Below are 20690 nucleotides of genomic sequence, written 5' to 3' on the forward strand. Positions count from 1 at the left end.
AGGTATAAGTATGAGTTCTCATGTATCCATTCCCCCATCACATGGCTTTCCAGATGGTGGCACTTCTCTGAGTCTGACTTTGTGGAATGGAACCCTTCCACCTCTCCTGTGCCCCATCTCCCTGGCAACTAACGCTGAACCTCCAACAAGAGAAGTAAACTTTGCTGTGTTGAGTGTGAGTATCTGAGATCTTTGAGTTTACTTATTGAAGCATAAATATTATCTCTCAAAATTGAAGTGCTGTGTTTAAAAATAAATTGTAGAATGCTGATGAATTTAATGTTTGGTTAATGGCTTAACACATGGTTAGGAGACTTACTGAAGGTAGGAAAGATAATAATTCTATGTTACACAGTGGTACAATATTTGGCAAAACCATCCCCTGCCATAAATTAGGAATGAGATCATATACTTAAAGAATTCACATCTCTATGGGGAAGTGTGTGAAAAACAAAGTGTTAGTAGTATGCCTATGTTATTATTTAATGTATTTTGCAAGATAGTAAAGAAAAAAGATATGAATGATTTTATTAGTAAAAATAAAAGAAAATGGAGACTTTCAGAAATCCAAGACCTTGTTATTTTTGAATAGCCAATTAATTTTTGCTCCCAAAGAAAAAGATAAAATTAAGAAATATTTGAGGAAAAGTCCATTAAAAACAAATATTTTTTTGGCAAGATTAAGATTAAGGATATGACCTTCATGGTTACTTAAAACCTTTCAATGGTTTAGAATTTCTGAAGGAAAAGATAAATAAAGAATCTGGTTTTACCACTTACAACTTCAGAGAAGCTAAAATATATTGAGAGAAGTTTGGGGATTAAAAAAAACAAATAAATATAGTAGATCAAATGTCTATATCTCCAAAGTAGTATAGTGTGGCTACTGGAACATGAAATTGATTAAGTCAGACAGACAATGCCCTTCTAAAGTCTTCAGAGAATTATACTTTCAAGGAATCTATGTATTTGGAGTAAAAAAATCCTGTGAGCTGTGGACAACTGAAATAACTTATGGGCCCCAATCTCCTGTGAAAAGGGAGTGAACTGAAAAACCACTTAACTACTAAGGAGGTTGAGGTATGTATACTTTAAAATGTTGTATGCACTTGCCTTACCTGGAATTTGGCTAGATGTGAACTTAATTTGACCTTAAACTTTTTTATGTCACTCCAAAGGAAATGGGTTACTTTGCTAAGCATGTGGCTATGTTACCCAGGGCATATTAGAATATGGCAATTTAGTATCATTCCCATTTAATGATGGAACACTGAATCTTGCAAATCTGAATGAATAGAATGTGAGGTATATTGATACCATCACTCCCAGCTGGAAGAAACACCTGACCTGCCACATCAATGATGTAGCAATGGTGACTTTGGCTCCCTGAATCTTTCCAAAAAAATCTTGAAATGACCACAAGCTGAAGATGTCTGGTAGTGGTCAAGACAGAGAAAGTCTCACAGATTCAGAGATTCAAATTGTACATCACTTTCCCACTTTTAATAAAACTTGCTTACCCAGTTAGCCTTTTGAGGAAATAAAAGCTGGAATTTATAAATGTTTACCATGTAGCTGTGTGGTTTCTTGAGTGCATATTGCTACTCAAAGAATTGGATATTTGCCATGACCCAAGTAAACAGAAATTGAAACTAAAGTTGAAAATTTAATCTCAACTCAGGACATATTCTACAATTTACATTTTGGATGTGGCCAAGAAGTATAATGGGGAAAAAACAAACAAACAAACAAGAACTTCGTAGATTGTGGTGACAGGGGTTGTGGAGAACAAAGAGACAGCAAGTGTTTCCCAGAGACCAGAGTGAGGCCCTAACCAAAAAAAATCCTTTTACTAGCAGTGGAAGAGGTCTCCACCACATCTGTCTAGTGTCATTTCAGAATTGCTGGGCTCAGTGACTGCCACATACCTTCACAACCTGCCCTTTCTGACTGGGAGTGCTATGTGGTTACCTGTCTCTCTTCTACTATTGTGTATTGGGTATGTTGGGGGCAGGGGTTGCAAACAATTTGTATTTTTGTTTATACATCTCCAGAACAAGAAAATTTCATGTTGATATACAGTAGAGATAAGATAGCAGTATAAAACCTAAAATATCTGAAAACTGGAACTGGATGTAGTGACTAAAAGAATCTCTGGAGATGGGTTGAGTGTTCTTTATGTGTTGAAAAGAGAAATAATGGGTTGTAACCACCAGAGATGACTGTTGCAGAAGCACTGACTGCTCATCAAATATCTTTGTGCTTGACCACATTCCCTAGTTTCCTTGCATATAGGAAGGGGCATGTGACTCGTTCTCACCAATGGGATGTGAGCAAAAGTGACATACTTTCCTTCCAGGCAGAAGCAGAGAAGCAGACCCAAGTTCTCCAGGAATGATTGTTCCCTGCTCTGGCCCCTGGGTGACCAGGTGGAACAGAGTCAGACTTTCTTTCCATCCCCCAAACTAGTGTAAACAAAAAGAAACCATTGTTTTGGGAAGCCACTGGCACTGCAGAGTTAATTTGTTCTTTGGCATTACCTAGCTGATCCTGTCTCATAGAAAGCCTAAAATTTCAAAATTGGCCTGCACATTAGCTAAAAGAAGTATCAGTGACAATCTCTTATAATCTATTAAGATATAATACATCACAAAATTATGGGGAGAACAAAGCATCATTATGTCTAACTAAAATACTCTTAATTTTGCAACCTGACCTTACTTTTTTTTCCATTTTTCAGTACTTAAACATCAACATTAGAAAAGTGCCATTTTACCATTGTGATATTATCCTATCATTTCTCTCATAAATGTCAATAATTCTCTGGATAACATCCCATTCTACCTGAACTCTCAGACTCCAGTGCACCCCACATGGATAGAGCCTTCATTTGTCATGGGCCAACCCACAGAAAGCATGCTCTCCTCATCCAAACCTAGACCACAGCAAATCCAATATTAACAGGACCCTTTAAAACAATACAGAAATGATGAGCTGACTTGGAAATATCAGACACAAGGTCAGGCAGCATGCAAGATGCTTGCCAGCAGGCCACCCTTGGCACTGGCTGCTTAGACACAAAGGGACACATGGAGAAACTGCAAACAAATCTATAGGCAGTTGTAGTGTGAGGAGCTGAGAGAGATGTTGCGAGGATTGTGCAGAGTATCAGCACGATGTCAATCAGAGTGATTAAGAAAAGAAAACCATCCAGAAATCTCTGGTTTACAATTAGCAGTCCAAAGCTTTAAGCAAAGACAATCTAGGTCCAGGAAACAAAAGGAAAGATTCAATGCAGTGAAGACACACACTCAGTAAAGGGCTGTTGTTCTTACACAGGAATTTTGCATGGATAGAAAGGTAAGTGTTATCACAAACAACACAGGGCTAATGTTCATGAATGTTAAGGGAAATGGTACACCTTCACTGGCACTTTGGGGAAAAGTAAATCTTTTAGCATAATGAGCATATCTGGTTCTAATCATCAATAAAAGTGACTTATTTTAAACTAATTTTTTCACTCTGATCAGTGCAAGTATGTAACTTTAAAAAACACTTTAAAAACTTTCAGAATACAGATTGTATTCTGGCTGCCAGTAGCTTTTGTAATTATACTAGGTGGGACCTATCACATTGATCAAGCAAGAGCATTCTGGGCTTATGTCTCAGACTCATATAGGCAGAGATAGTTTTCCTCTATAAAGAGTTCTCAAGAAGGAGAGTAAAGATCTGCAACATATACATATACACACTTAGTTATATATACATAGATAATATCTGTATATGTGAGTATAGATATATGATTTTTTTACCTCAGTTTAGAAAATATAAATAATCCTTGGCTATGTTATCACTGATGTCATTCAAAAGTCATAATTAATGGTGAATAAAAACTGAAAGGGAACATCAGCTGGTAAAAGGTATCCAAGTTTATTTTAAATTTTAAAAAAGGTTTTTTAAAATCATCAGCTTATGAAACAGTTTGGTCTTGGTCTTTGTTAATGTTTACAGAACAGAGAAAAGGAAAAGAGAGTAATTAACATATCAAGAGAAAGGAAAGTCTACAAAGTTTTTAAAGAGATCAGGATCAAGAATAAATGAAGAGTATTGGAATGGAAATTAATTGGAGAATTTTTGTTGTTTCAAAAAATTCACATTTGATGCCACTTTGCAAGTCATGTCCATGATTAACAGTACCATTGAAGACAGACCTTTAATTCAATTTATATCTGATCAAAACTCCATAGCATCCTTAGATTACTTTGGTGTGTTTTGCCTTTTTGAATAACCATTCTCTCTGAAATTTATGGCTTCATAAAAAAGCTTTAAAATACATTTGTATGTGGGAGGATTATGTCATTCATTTATTCTTCTATTCAACAAACATTTATTTAATGCCTGTGATGTTCCAGGCACACTTCTAGGTGCTTGGGGAGCCTAGAAAGAAATTTTAATGCTTTCATGGTTTTTGACAGTTTCCATGCTCATGAATTAAATTTATGGACATAAATGTTTATCTGCACAGCTGACTATTATCACACAATATGAGATAACAACTAGATGTAAAACTTCAGGCAAAACTACATCTCAGTGCCATTTAAAATTATATAGTCTTTGCTCATGAAGTTGATTTTTTTTCATATTTTTATTGTATTTTTTCCTTTACAAGGTTGAATCTTAAAAATGTTTCTTATTCATCTACCTTTCTTTACTGAATTTTTTGGTTATTTGCTCTTCCTCTTTTTTCTCTTAAACCATTAATGTTTTCCTTTTGGTATATGTGATATCTTATGTATGTAACATAAATTTGTTGAAATTTTTCCCAGTAGTGTTTATATCTATGCTTTTATGATATTTTTACCTCCAAAGGGACTTTTTATGCACTCAAACTACTGATCTCTTTTCTTTGTGATTGCTTCTATTCCTCTTGTGCTTAAAAAATCCATTTCTACCCTAAGATTAGTAAAATATTTCTTATGTTTTCCTAGTTTTAAAAAATAATTGCACTTTTATATTTATGTCTTTTCTATCTGGGGTTGATTTTAGTGGGATGGCGCTTTAATCTGAGTCTTTTCCAAATCGTTCACTTTCTTACCACATTTGATAATAAAATAATCTATTCTTTTCCCAACTGGTCTGTGATACCTTCTCATCTGTTGTATTTACACACACATATACACAAACACACAACTCTGATCTGTTTCAGAGGTTGTATTAATCTAATTAAAATATTCCGTTTTTAGGGCTGGGGGTAATGCATGATGGTGCCGGTACTTTTTGTCTCAGCTGTTGCAACATTACAATAATTCTTAGTATTGTCTTGACAGACCTGGGGAGAAAATAGGTACGGAGGCATTTAGGACCCAGGGGAAAGCCAGGCTTAGTATAGAAGGACAGAGTCTCTGGCGCACACGCCTCCTACCCAAATCACAGCCCCGTGGAGCCGGGGCTCTCATTCACAGCTTTCTAGAGAAATCTGAGCCCGAACCTGCCAAATAGGGGATCTCACCTACTCAGCTCAGCAACGAGGACACCTGCAGAAACACATTCCCAAAGCAAGGCTGGGCGGCCATGTGAAGGTATTTGTTGCCTTTTTTCTCCCTTCTGTATTTGTAGCGCATCCCCGCGTTTCCTCCCGCTCTTGCGATGCCATGGCTGCGGCGTTTCAGCACTTTGGTGCGTGGACAGCTCCCATCTGCAATCTTCCTGCACTCCATCTAAAACCCCTCCCCGCCCCGCACCCTGCTCTCTACCGCCTCCGGGGTCCATCCTCCTGCTCCCCGTGCCCGCTCAGCCTGCGCTCTCTTACACCATCGGCACCCCCATCTCCACCATCACCGTCATGATCTCCACCATCACCGGCGCCGTAACTACAGTCAACACAACTGTGTCTTGTCACTTAGACAAAGCCCGAGGTCCTCAGGGTAGAAGAAAAGATCCCAAGTTTCCAGGCATGGGAAGGAAAGTTCAGGTGGATGACACCTCTGAAAACAAAGAGACGCCGGCTTGAGAGAAAGGAAAAGTGAAGACAGGAGAGAGACCCTAGGCAGGGGGACAGATGGGCACTTGCCAGACACCAGCAGTTAGCCAGCTGCTTTTCAGTAAATTAGGGACTGTTTAGTTCAGGAAATTAACATGGCCTGGGGCTAGGGTTATTCCAGTAAAATAGATATGTAAACTCCATCCGTGGTTCTGGTTTTCCAATGGAGAATCACCAGGAAGCAGGGTGGGGGTGACTGATGACTCATATTCACCCACACTCCCCTTTTCCTTCTTAAGCGTTTATTGCAGAAAGTCTGAAATTAAGTTTTTTTTTAACTGAAATGTTTTGTAAAATGTAAACCCCAAATGTTAACACTGTGGCCAGGATGAAAATTAAAAATGATGGTGATGATAATAACCTAACAAATGCAGCTGTCATTGGAAAGTGCTATTTGCTCAAATGTCTCTTCCTTTCTACTTATTTCTTTTCAAATTTCCAATCTTAAACCTCTCTTTGAAGCAGAGAAGATAGATGCCTTTCCCAAATGGCCAAAGTAGTATGGATATTCAGAGCAGATGGCCTGGCTTTGTTCACCACTGGTCAAGGACTGACTTGGATTTGGAAGGCGAGATTGTGCATGCTCTCTCAGTCATCAGGCAATAAGAGCATTTTTCTATAATAGTGAAGGGTAATAGAGTGCAAACATTGAAAAGACCTTTTATGTAACTGTTCTATTGGGCTCTGCTTTTAGAGTGCTATCATTGTCTCTCTCAGCTGAAGGAAAGTTGGGACATCTTTCAAATTTCTTGAAGGTTCAAACCCAAGTTATAGCACCTCTTTAACTAGGATCATCTGTTTATTAAAAGCAAACAAACATCAGAAAAGTGTCTGAGCCTGTCATAAATAAAAATCATTTGGAGGGTGACTATATAATCAATTACAACTTGAAAAGTATTGGAACAGAAAAGTATTGTAGGTTTGTTTGGCAAATAATTTTTAATGAAATCACCATCTTAATTAAAAATGGGATGGATCAAATTTTCATATAGAAATAATGTCAGGTTGCATGTAGCAACCAAGTTGAAACCAGAGTACAGAAGATGCTCATTTAAAAATTACCCTTATACATTTATTCTGCCTCTTTAAAAAGAGGCAATAAAACAAGTTTTGTCTAAACCAGCTTGCTCATTATTAAAGGCATTGCCAAAAATAAAGAATAGTCACAAACAAGTATCTTCCAGAAGAAGTTCTGGGGAAAAATTCACACCAAAAACTGTTCTTAAACACCAAAAGTTACTTGTTTACTATGAAAAATTGGCATAATTCTACCTACTTCTACAATTCACTCAATTTTAAACTCAAATCAAGAAAACTAGTGAAAATAAATGGTGAAATGGATTTTAGAGAAGAAGAAAATTTGGTGATCTATATACTGTCATTAGATTGGTAATATCCACAGTAAACAAGACTTCTCAAGTCCCCAACCAACAAGATTCTTAAAACTCCCATATCTGTATGCAAAGAATGGTTCAGTTCAGGCAATTTTTAAAAGAGTACATGTTATCAGTTCTAGCTCATTCTAAGCAGAAACTCAGGCCAGGAATCCAGCACTTCCAGTGCTGCTTTCTTCCTGTGCTTAATACAATTTCCAGAGTCTGGGGAAATTTCAAAACAATGCTGCTTCGGTAAGATTTATAGGCATGTGTCTTAGAAGCAATGCCTTTCTCTGAGTGAAATATTATACTGAGCTTATTTTTTTATAGAGTGCTGCTATCCTGACTTCCTCTTTTATTTTTTCCATTAAGGGATATTTTACTTCTCTTATGTTTTCAATAACAGAACTTCCTCCTTTTGAAATGAATTTAAAGGAGGAACAGGAAACATTTTTCAGCAAAGTGGCATCACATACATTTGTAGACATGCTCACAGAGGGGCATGTCCTTTGAGAATAGTGGAGTATGAAGCTGGAAGGTCCTTCATTTCCCTAAAGGGGGAATCATAACTCTTTAGAACTGGTGGTATCTGCTTATTTCTGCAGGCTTCATAAAGGGACACCTTATTAACCCTAAGAAGTCTATTCATGATTTTACACACAGCCTCCTGGCAGAGTCATCCTTAGGAAATTAATTCAGGCTGACCTGGATAGCCTCTGCTTTCTTGTTTCACAGTAACTCAGAAAAAGAAGGTAACACAGCAGAATGGGTATATAAAACATGAGGTTTGGCCCCATGAGATCAGCCCAGAAACAGTCCTCAACATTGTCAAGCAAGATCTTTTTCCCCCATTATACCTTTTCCCAAAATTTTGATTATTTTAATTATGGTTCATTTTATCCAGATTTCACTGGAATAAATTTGTTTCAGTAGATCTGCAGTGTAAATTACTGTGCATCTATAACTCCTAATGTCAATCCAATGTGTTGTATCCCTCTACAGAAAACTGTGCCTAATTTCCAATCCAAGTTTTTTTACTTAAGGGAATTTTGTCTTTGGTTTGATTCTTCATGGATATGGAAATAAATTGGTCACTCTTTTCTCAATAAAGAAATTTCACTTATTCAGGTAGTAAGTTCATTTATTCTTCACTACATCTGCTGCTTCCCATAGCCCTTTCTTGTATCTTCTCTGGCCAGGTGACCCTGTGCAGTCCCTCTTTATAGCCCTATGACCATGTGACAGGGAGTATCCAAGAAAGTTTTCTATGTGAGGCTAATTTTCTATGATATCTTCTTCCTGACTTCTGAGCCAACAGGAGTTTCCTTGTTGTGCTTGAGGTAATTATTCCAGCTTCCTGGACCCTTTTAGCTAAATCTCCAATTCTTAGATATCATGCAGAACCCTTTCTCCATCGCTTCTCCTTTAAAAAAGTCACGTCAATTCAGCTTTTGTTATTCTCTAATGTCTTATGTAAAATTCCATACTTTTCTAGGTATCAAGCATATAGTATAGTCAGTGTTCATTATTTGGTAGTTTTGGAGTCAGTAGAAGGGAAGTTGTGTGCCTGAGAATGGCATTTTGGGGTTCAAATCACAAGCTCTATTATTAAAATGCCTCTAGTCTGATGTGTGGTCAATAGCAAATACAATAAACAAAACATGGGAGTTTTCTTTCTTTCCTTTTTCTTTTCCTCCTTCCCTCCTCGCCACCCTTCTCACCTTCTCTTGCTTCCTCCACATTTCCTTTTTTCACTGCTGTTGGTAGAAATATAGAGCATGCAAGCATGTGTAAACAATTAATGGGGTGATCTGAGAAGCTATTATGAATGTGAATGCTGAGAGTCTGAAAGGAATGAACATATTGGGAGTGCTTTTACTCTCTTCTTGAACAATGTGGCACTGCTCTCTACAGACAGTATGAGCTCTAACCTTAAGGGCAATTAACCTACCTTCTCAATCCCTTTGATTCATTATAAACCCTTTAGAGCACTGCTTCCCAAACATTAATGTACATACAAATTGCTTGGGGATTTTGCTACCTGTTCAGCAGGTCTGGGTAGGTCCTGACAGTCTGTATTCCTAGCAAGCTCTGAGGTGCTTCTGATACTGCTTGTCCACAGACCACACTTTCAGAAGCAAAGACAAAGAACAGTTTTCTTTTTTTTTAACATTCCTTCCTTATGTCTTATTAAATAACGGCCCTCACACTGAAACAAAATGAAAGCCGCTCCAAGTTGTGAGGAAATAAGACCTTAGAAATCATAGCTCTTGTTGGGGAGAAAGTTATACAAACTTGACTCCACCTCGCACGTATGTATCCTATTGTGTCTTTCTTTCACTAGGCAGTTTTCTTAACTCAAATACCTGCTGCTGTCACCTGCCAAATCACACCCAGAAGAAGGGTCCCATAGATGTGTTGGGAAAAACACTGAGTGGAAAAGAGGATGAGGGGACTTAATGGCCATCTTTGTGTAATTCCCTCTTTCCTTTCAGTCCTACAGATCCTTTTCCTCAGAAAGAGTCTCTTATTAGAGAAACACCCTCTTCCAAGTGTTTTTTCTTTCTTTTCCTCCCATTGCTACTCCTAAGAAGCACAACTAATCAGTTTTTAAAATTGTGGCATTGACTGCCAATGACTTCTTATAAGAACAGTTTAATGGTATAAAAAATTCCAGTCTAAATACTCCTTTACTTTAACTATTTTACCTAATACAGTGGCAGACAAACCCACACCATCCTTACAAGTGGTCTTTGCCTTCAACTCTTTGCATTATCTATCCCAAAACAAACTAAAATAATAAAAGTTTTACACATTGTTCTAGAATTCAGGACACTAAAACTCCTCTGTTAATTAGGTCTGTTTCATCTGAGTTCCAGCTTATGCTAATTCTGATCTGGTATCTATTTTGGGTAGAAGTTCTCAATGTCTCTACTCTGATGAAACTCATTCCAATTTACTTTTAATATCTGTTAAGAGCAAGAACAAATAGGAGCAGATGACTATGTGTTTAGTTGCTATTTTGAAGGGCACCTAGGGAGTCTATACAATGAATGCTTCTACTGCAAGGGTAAGCCCTGGGCTAGGACTGAGCTAAAGGTGATGAATGTCAGCTGTGAGCCAGAGGCTAAATTCTGGTTCCAGGGGGTATTCAACATTTTGGTGTCTCTGGGCCACCCTGGAAGAATTGTCTTGGCCCACACATAAATACATTGCAATAAGTAATCACACAAAAAATGTCATGTTTTAAGTAAATTTACAATTTTGTGTTGGGCCACATTCATAGCAATCCTACTGTAGGCTGCAGGTTGGACATCTATACTTCAGATGATTAAAGATTTCCACTTTATATTTCCAGACTACTCTCCCTGCCCCTGGTACGAAGAGTTCATATCTACAAGTTGGCTAATGATTGATAGCAAGTCAATGGATTGGGGGAGCCACAGCACTTATGCAGAGAAGTCCTACAACCCCTAATAGTCAAGTTCAAATTCATCGTTTGGAAAAAACACTCCTCTAAGGCCAGCCCCAAAGAATGTTATAATTAACCAACCACTAAGATTTAAATGAGGCTCCACTTGACAGTGAGGGAGTGTGTCATTTTTCAGGAAAGATTTCAAATAGAGTTGTACTTAAAAAAAGATTTTTGTTCACTGATTTTCAGGTTTGGTCTAGATGTGTTATCAGCCTCTATTTTTATTTTGCTCAGTATAAAAATTCCTTTCAACATTTCAAAGGGAAACTGTGTATTCAGTTGAAAAAATTTGAAGTAAGATTTTAGAAAGGTGTAGGGTTAACTCAATTTGATGTATATTTAAAATTTGAAAACAAAATTTTCAGTTATTGATGAATAAGATAGTTGATTAGACTTTCATGTGAAAAGTTTTATCCCTGAGATTAATTTTTCATCTTTATTTTGTAAGAGAAGCCCCAAAAACATGATATCATTTTTCATTTTATATGTGTGTTACTTTAAATGCCCTTAAAATTGGCCTGGGTACTCTTTATTACCAAGAACATCCAGAAGCAACACATATTTGAAGTATTATTAATTAGTTATTGATATCCCATATTTCAAACAATATTTAGGCTTTATAGGTTTTATCTTTCTGGTCATGACAACAATTATGCTTTCCTCCCCCAATCTGGATAATTTTACAGCATCCCTTAAATAACCTTCCCTAGGACTGGTAGGGTGTGGGCATATGCCTGCAGTGTGCCTGTGTGATTGCAAGGGCACTGGTTTCCGGGATGGTGTAGGTAAAGCCCCTCTTCTGAGAGGCAGGACAGGGTCATGGACAAAACATCGAGTTTGGGTCAGGTAGGCTTGGGTATGAATCTTTGTTCTTCTAGGTATACTTAATCTATCTAAATCTCAGATTTACCCTTTCATCTAATAAATATAACAAGTAGTCAATGAACACTTGTTTGTTTGTGTTTTCTTCCAACTTTAATACTAGCTCATTATCCAACTTTTTAAGCCAAGTGCTTAGCTGTTCTGGGCCTCAATATCTTTTTATTTATCTGGAGGCAACAAATTAATGATATCAATAAGAATATTACAGTAAACATAAAATAGAGCTTTCCATGTCCAAAGCACTTTTACTTACATTATTCCACATAATCCTCAGTATTTTCCAGTGTATTATCTTTCTTCTACATGTTGTGGGACTACTGTAAAAATGAAAAATAATGATAGAAAATGCTTTGAAATAATATATATGCACATGTATTATCATAAACAAGATGTGGTTATTATTGTGATTGTTTCTCACTACATTTAATGTGTGCCTCTGAGGATAATGGAATAAATAAGAATAATAGATTACAAAATAATCAAAATAGATTTTATTTGAATTAGTATACTTTTTTTAGTATATGTGCTGCCAAAGCGAGCACTGAATTAGTATACTTTTGAAATTACATTTTCACCTAGAGTCTTTGGTTCATAAATATTAGCATGTGTTTATAGGGGTGAGTGTGCACTTGACTTACTTCTGGATAAGGAAATATACAAATAGTTTTTTTCTAATGGGAACTTGAGGTAAAACATGAATTTGAATCTATAGATGTCATGCTTTCAAATATCATGACGTGCAGGCTTTTTTTCCTCTCCCTTATACAAAAATACCACTAATAATTTTTAGTTCATTGAAAAAACATGGATTAGAAGTGGAAGTTAGTTTCTACCTTGGGATCTTCAGGGGGTGTGGCAAGTTATTCTTCATGTATTTGGAACAATATCTGAATAAAAAAAACCACTGGGGACCAAACCAGCAATAGGAAAGATGGTTTCTGAGGCTCACAAAGATCTGCCTGAAGTGCTGTTTTTGGTTATCAAGCACATTTCAATGCCCAGGTCATGCTTGGCACTCTGATAGGCATGGCAAAGTATCAACCCTTCCAATAGAATGGCAGGTTCTTTGATCTGTCATTTCAGCCAAAGGAAAATACATAATGGAAGAGGAAAAATTGTGATAGCTGAAAAAGGTATAGACAGCTGGGATTTAAATAGTTTCAGTTATTTTCAATGAATAAGACATAATGGTAACTGGACATTTGTAAGGTATGGCTACCTAGGGATGTCCCTTAACCCTTTAGGCATAGGTAAGTTTCTAGAGTGGTAAATCTAAGGAAGGAGAGTGAGAACCTAAGAGGGAAGGTCTTTCTGAAGGTCCCAAGGGTCTTAAGTATTAAATATTAGAACTTCTCTGCTACACATAAAAGGCAGAAAAGCCTAGCAGTAAAAAGCATGGGACTGGAGAAAGATCACTTGGACTTAAACCTGCTTTCTGCTTCTTAGTAGCTGTGTAATCTTGGGAAAGTCACTTAATCTCTCTCTATGTCTCAGATTCCTCATTTAAACAATGGTGACAATATTATACTCATTTAATACAGTTGTTCCAAAGATTAAATAATGTCTGTATAAAAGAAGATTATGTGAGTGCCTGGGACATGATAAACATAATTGTAATAAATAATAAATTATGGTTATTATTATTAATACAACCAGGAGAGAAAACTACTAATGTGATACCAAGTATAATGTATCTGTTTGCACTTGTTTGACCAGTTTAGAAAAGTTGAATGGGAACCACATTTTTCACGTGAATGAAAGAGTATAGCCAACTGAGAACACTGTATCCTGGAAAACATTCTTATACAAGATTGCATTTTTAGTGCTATAAATATTATCAATTGAAATTGTTATTTAAGTAGCAGTCTATTCAGACTTCTGAAATGAAAGATCTGCCTTTAATGAAAAATATCTATTTCATCTTAAGTATAAAACCCAGTGACCCTGGCTTGGATAATCTCCCCAGAAGCTTCCACTGTATGCTGAGCACAGAATAAAGATATAGATTGAAGCAAATTTATTTCAGATATTATAGATTGGAGGCACAGCTATGTGTGGAAGTGGGCCATGAAAAATGCAACCTCAACTCTCCCCTTGAACCCATAGTAATTTATCTCAAAAACATTGTTGAGCTCCCTGAACTGTAAGGAAAGTAACTTACGCCCAGCAGCTTTAAATCTTCTGTAGGGTACAAGCTAGCACTATTCCTTGTGCTCTAAGCATAGTGTACCATGGCTTGGAAATTTGACCATCACCTTGCCTGCTTCAAGGAGTGATGATCCAAAGTTAAATGTGCCCAGGCTTAGTTCTCCCAGAGGAAAAATACTTTGTAAATGAGAGAAGAAATAAAAAGCCAGCTGCAATGCCCTCACTGGGTCCAAATGTACCCATAAAGAAAGGGAAACCCCTTACTCACTAAAACAGCATTTTTAAAAATTTTATTTTATTTTATTTTTTAAAAGATTTTATTTATTTATTTTTAGAGAGGGAAGGGAGGGGGGAGAGAGAGAGAGAGAGAAAGAGAGAGAGAGAGAGAAAGAGAGAGAAACATTAATGTGCAGTTGCTGGAGGTCATGGCCGGCAACCCAGGCATGTACCCTGACTGGGAATCGAACCTGTGACACTTTGGTTTGCAGCCCACACTCAATCCGCTGAGCTATGCCAGTCAGGGCCTAAAACAGCATTTTGAGCACTTTATTCAATTATTATGCATATACTTACTGAGCACCTACTTTGTAACAGGCACTGTTCTATGCACCGAGAATAGGAGGTGAACACAACGAAGTCAATCTGCTCATGAAGATAAATTTCTTTATACCAGGCACTGTATTGAGAATACACAGATGAGTGAGATCCAGCTCTTTTCTGCAAGGAATTCAGAGTAAAGAAAGAGAGAGGAAAAAGGCAATAAATTGTGGTAGCTGCTTCAGAGCTACTCATGACCTCTGCAGATAAATAAGGGTTTCCTGGAGAAAATAATCTCCAAGATGACTCCTGAAGGGCAAAGAGGAGTTAATGAGTGGTCAGTGTAAGCATAAAGAGCATCTTTGCCAAGGACCACAGAAATGAGAAGAAACTGCAGTACCTTAGTGTGCTGCATGGCCAGATGATGACAGATAGGGACCAGATGATGAAGGGTCTTAGAAAACATGTTACATAGCTTTATACTTTACCCCAGGACAATTGGTAGCTATTGATTGATATCAGTCAAGGAGTGTCATGAGCAGATTTCCATTGTAATACAGAGAATAGATGGAAAAAAAACAAGGCTGGCAGTAAGGGCACCGCAGGGAGAATTTTGCAGTCCTGAACAGGTGAGGGGTAATGTGGCCAAACAAAGGCAGTGAAAATGGATGGAAAAAAATTGAGTAGGTTTGAGAAATATTATAGAAGTGGTTGTCTGGAAGTGGGTGGTAAGGAGGAGGGTGGAATAACAGCTGAGTCCCAGGTTTCTAGTGTGGGAATCTACAGAAGATGAAGTCAGTCACTAAGAGACAGAGGTGGGGGTGTGCAAACTCAGAATGAAGAAGTATGATTAGTTCAGTTTTGAACATACTGAGTTTGTGGTGTCTGGGGCATCTAAGTGGAGGTGTTCAGTAGACAGTTGGATATGTAGCCTGAAGATCAGGAGAGAGCAATGTACTGAAGCTATCCAGGTAGAATAGTCAAATGCTGGGGCAGGAGCTTGGAAAACACCACATTGAAGTGGTGAGCACAGAATGAGATGACTGAGCAGGAAAGGACAGAAAGCTAAGAGAAAAATCAAGGTCCATGAAGACACAGAAAGTTTGGGAAGATGGGAGAGTTTTGAAAAGCATGAAGTCATCAGTATCAAATACTGATAGAGGTCACCCGTAATAGACACTATAATTTATTTGTCTATTGGATGTAGCAACAGAAAGGTCATTCTCTAGTAGGGTGACCATCTGTCTGGTTTTCTTGGGACTGTCCCAATTTATGCCTGTTGTTCCAGCATTATTATTATTCATGTCCCTCTAATGCCTAAATGTCTAATAAATTATTTGATCATCTTCATAATTGGCTGGTAAGAACAGTCAAAGATAGATTGCAGTGGGTGTAGGGATGAAATGAAAGAGAGACACCAAAGAAAGAAACTTTTTGAAGGGGCATGGTGAGGCTGAGAGGGAATTTTAACATTAGGTGTTCATTGAACTAGATGGATTATGAAGTTTCTTTCAATTCTGTAAATAGTTCACTGCATTATTTTCTATTACTATTTCATTTTCTTCCCTTAATATCAAAATTTTGTCCTAAATATACTGCCTCTTATTACAAATATTGTTGACTTAAGAATGCTAGGAAAAAAATACAAGCCTCCAAGTTTATTTATGTTTTCTGATTTTTGAAACTTCCAGGTTAGATCAAAGAGATGCCTGAGTTTAAACATTTATATTTAAAATGAAAATATACTATTGTTAACTAGTCAATGTAACTAAAAAAATTCCTAAACATATTTCAAATACTTGCGTGTTATGCATTCAATTGTCAATAAAAATTATGCTAAATATACCCCTCTAAAGATAATTTATCTTTTATTCTTTGGATACCTAATCTAATCAGGCCTGAAGTATAATATGCTGCTTTTCTAATTTCAGATTCAATTAATTTTCCCAGACTTTCTTTGTATCATCTCTGTTTTGTTTCTCTTGTTTTGCAGTAGCAATGGCCTCAGTTCTGCTTCCCTTTTGGAGGGCCACCACCACATAGGACCTGGATGTCCTACTGCTTTTCAGGAACAGAAAGAAGACCCTTGATTTGTCTGTTTCAGTGGCAGCATTGTAGTAAGACAACTGTTGAGTGGGCCTGGGTTTCAGCAGACCATCACGTGAATGGGACCAGTTTCTTTTCTTCCCAAATATCAGAAATTAAACACTTGGAAAAGAGATTTGGCCAAGATGACCCATTTACAGGCTGGACTCAGTCCAGAGACTATAGAGAAAGCTCGCCTGGAACTGAATGAAAACCCAGATGTTTTACATCAGGATATTCAACAAGTCAGGGACATGATCATCACCAGGCCTGACATTGGATTTTTACGTACAGATGATGCCTTCATCCTGAGATTTCTCCGAGCCAGGAAGTTTCACCAAGCAGATGCCTTTAGACTCCTGGCCCAGTACTTCCAGTACCGCCAGCTAAACTTGGACATGTTTAAAAACTTCAAGGCCGATGACCCTGGCATTAAGAGGGCTCTCATCGATGGGTTCCCCGGAGTGCTGGAAAACCGTGACCACTACGGCAGAAAGATTCTCCTGCTGTTTGCAGCCAATTGGGACCAGAGTAGGTAAATGTAGATAGTGTCTTTATTTTGTTTTTCTTTTTCATAAACATAGCCACTGCACCTTGGGGTGGTATGACTTTAGAGATAGTGGGCTTTTGTTAAAATATATACATATGCATATACATATACATATACATATTCCACATACCCACAAAGGACATTTTAAGGCCACAAGTTCACTATCATCTAAAGGTAATTCCAGATTCATGGCTGTTTTTTGAAACAACAGAATCAGTTTTAGAATTGTAAGACACCGTAGAAGTCATCCATCTCTTCATCTAAGTGAGTCATTTATTTTAATAAAATTGAAAGCTGATATTCTAGAAGAACCATATATTCTGTCTTTAGTGTTCTCATCTTTAACCATGACAACAAAGATAAATTCAGGAGACAGCTTTAAATCAAGTGTTTTCAAGACACAATATAATTTCTTGGATCTTCTCCATGACTTTAAAATTCTATATTTCTTCTGAATGCTAGAACTTTCTTCCTGAAAATCCTACAAACAACCACAAACTCAACATGCCCCTAACTACATGTGTCATCCCCCCTGCTGTACCTGCTCTTTCATGCATCCAGTCTCTTGAGTCAGAAATCCAGGTGTCATCTCGGGTTGCTCCTTGTCTTTGCTTCTTACATCCAAATTAATAGCCAAGTCCTACCCTTCTCTTAAAAACCTCTCAAACCTCTTCCTTTTGCTCCCATTGCTGCCACCTTAGTTTAGGTTCTTATCATTGGTCACTTGCACTATTGCAATGGTTTTCTAACTGGTGTTCCTGCTTCTGCTCTAGTGTCTTCAGAGCCATTCTTATCTACACGGTAGCCAGAGTGACCCTTACAAAGTTCTGTCATGTCACTCTCTTGATCAAAATTCTTCAAAGTAAAGAGAGGCCCTTTATGACTCACCTGCTATATCTCCTCTTCACCCTCTGCCCATCTTCTGTTCTCTGGTCCAGCTGGCTGGAAGTTTAAGCCTTACCTTGAATAGCTGAGGCTTTTACATACCTCCAAGCCTTTGGACTTGTCCCATCAGACACCTAAAAGAGAGACCAGCCACTTCTTGTCTCAATTTCAACCATCCTGGACACAATCTGATTCATAGCCATCTTTATGGTTTTTCAGGAAGGTAGTTTTTATCTTCCCCACCACAACCCTTTATAGTTAAGTGCACTTACTCTGTTCATATTGCCATTAAAACATTTACAACAGAAATGTATGGACCACTATTATAATAGCTAATGCTCTTGCATACTTACCACATACTAAGCTTTTATGTGTATTGTTTAACTCACCAAGAACTTTGCATAATAGGTGTTATTATTATCCGTATTTTACCCACTCAGTGCCTCACAAATAGTAAAATATGGAGTGGGAGTTGAACTCCAGAAGTTTGACTTGAGAGCAGGTTATCTTAACCTGCCTTTATTGTAATTGTATGTTTACATGTGTGCTGTTTTCCCTCTCCCCCCAAGACTGCAAGTTCCTTGAGGAAAGGAGACTGTCTTTCTCATTTTTATCTCTTGGCACATGGCACAATATCCTATAGATGTTGAATGAGAAAGGATACATGATCAGTCTCCAAAACATCACCTGTGGCTTGAGCCCTCACAAAGGTGTCATTGTTGACATTTTTATGTTAATTGGAGAAGACACAGGTTTAAAGATAATAATAAAAGTAACTTTAAAAGCACACTAAAAGAACCCCTCTCCCAATATAATTAAAAGGAATTTCTAGGGTACTCCTTCACTGCCTCGTGGCACTACCCCTCCTCTTAAATATGTTGATAGTATGGGACACCTTCATGACTACTGGCCATTTTCTGGTTAATAAATTAGGACAGGGCATTCTCACTCTGAACAGGGATTTGAATATTTTCACACTATGAGTCTAGAGTTCGGTCTGGTGTGCACCTGAGACTGGCCTGCCTTTCCATGTTTCTGCTCTGTTATTCCATAGGCATTATGGTGCCAAGGCTTACATTAGGCACTGAGGACAATGATGAAAACATAAAGTCCCTGCCAGCAAAAAGCTCATGGTGCAGCCCACTGTCCAGCAATGGTGAAAACACATAAACTGCTAACTCCCACCAACCATGGGAGAATTCCACTGAGACACACAGACTGTCAACACAGGACATCAGTCTTAAACTAGAGGGAATGGCTGTCCTTTTGAGAATGGCACATTATCATTTGGTTTTGAGAATAGGAAATTTTTGATGATTCTGGAGAAAAATTATGCTGACTTCATCTGTGCTTAATTGTAAGTGTTCTAGAATTTCCATCTGCTAAGATAGATGATGCATGAATGCTAGTCTGTAGTGACTTACACATAGAGAAATAAATCATAGCAAAATATCTTATTTGTATTAGCATTTAGCCTGTGTATATATCTCAAAATACTTTAAGAAATACAATAATAACAAATAGTAATAGTAAAAGGAAGTAATATCTGAAGGAATAATCCAAATGTTTATGATTATGATAACCGTGGGTCAGTTACTTTACACCTTTACTCCTCAGTTTCCTCAGCTGTAAAATAAAAAGCTTGAGTTAGGTAATGCCCAAGATTTCCAGCTCTAATGGCTCATGAATGTGAAGTTCATTTAGCTTGATGCTATGAATAGAAAGGTATTTTAAAATTCACTTTACAGGCTCCCAATCCACTAGGCATTTTGAAGTAATTTTTTTCTTTTCCTTTCTCTCACCATTCCCATTCCCAAGGCTAGGTCTACCTGAGTCATTATTTTCCTAAGTATACAATATTATTTCTTCTAAATATTTTGGTTTTAACAAAAAGGTGAATGATAAAGCTGTGCCATGGGCAGCCATTGATTATTAAAAGCAAACAAACTTCATTTATAATGTAGATATACCATCATGTGATTTTCTGGTTATGTGACCTGGCACAAGCAACCTCTCTGAGGCTCCATTTTGTCATCTGTGAGGTGGGGGTGATAATGATGTCTATCTAATAATGTAATTGGAAAGATTGAATGAAACAATGCATTTAGGAACATAGCATGGTAAACAGTTAATAAATATTAGCTTCTAGTATTATCATTAATATTATAAAACATCCTACTACAAAAATAATAGGGCATAGGTGGTACTTATATTAAAAATATAGACAGGAGTACAATGTTTAAAAATGGAAGTGATCTGCCTGCACTCCTGTCCGAAGTGTGTATTTGTTTTCTTCCCAAGCATGTTCCCTGATACACTGGTCCAGCCCAAACGGGGCCCTAAAGGCCTGACGAGGTTGGCGCAGCTTTGCCAAATGATGTCTGCACTCTCATGGGGGGCCTGCGATGATTGAGAGGTGATTTGAATGTCTCATACAAAAGGTTTACTGAGATTAAAATGGTTATTAATATTTATTAAAACTATGTAAATCTCATTCATCTAGACCCAGAAACCATGAACAAAAGTGCAGAATGGTGAGGGCTAGGAAGTGGGATCCTCCAGAGGCACAGGCAGGGCTCCGTCTGCCTGAGTGAGGTGTGCCAACTGAGATGCAGGAGAGCTCCAGATACAGAGCCCAAGCTAGCCTCCAGAAACTGGGCCATGGCAGAGAGCTGTCTGACTTCTATGTGTTCTGAGGCTGCCAGGCTGAAC

The 20690-nt window shown here is 37.6% G+C and overlaps 1 protein-coding gene across 2 annotated transcripts in view; it reads left to right on the plus strand.

Annotated features, from left to right (window-relative positions):
* The first annotated feature begins 5444 nt into the window (after positions 1–5444).
* The window catches only part of CLVS1 (clavesin 1), a 167683-nt gene continuing 152437 nt past the window's right edge, over positions 5445–20690 (plus strand). Inside the window, exons 1-2 of one of the 2 annotated variants that reach the window (XM_045861470.1) lie at positions 5445–5579; positions 16455–17078. In XM_045861470.1, the coding sequence (XP_045717426.1) occupies positions 16624–17078 (455 nt within the window). In that variant the 5' untranslated portion in view covers positions 5445–5579; positions 16455–16623. Of the gene's footprint in view, positions 5580–16451; positions 17079–20690 lie in introns of both variants that reach the window. The other variant, XM_045861469.1, reaches the window with a different exon arrangement.

This window comes from Phyllostomus hastatus, unplaced genomic scaffold, assembly GCF_019186645.2.
Source record: "Phyllostomus hastatus isolate PE091 unplaced genomic scaffold, TTU_PhHast_1.1 phas_scaffold_21, whole genome shotgun sequence".
Lineage (NCBI taxonomy): Eukaryota > Metazoa > Chordata > Mammalia > Chiroptera > Phyllostomidae > Phyllostomus > Phyllostomus hastatus.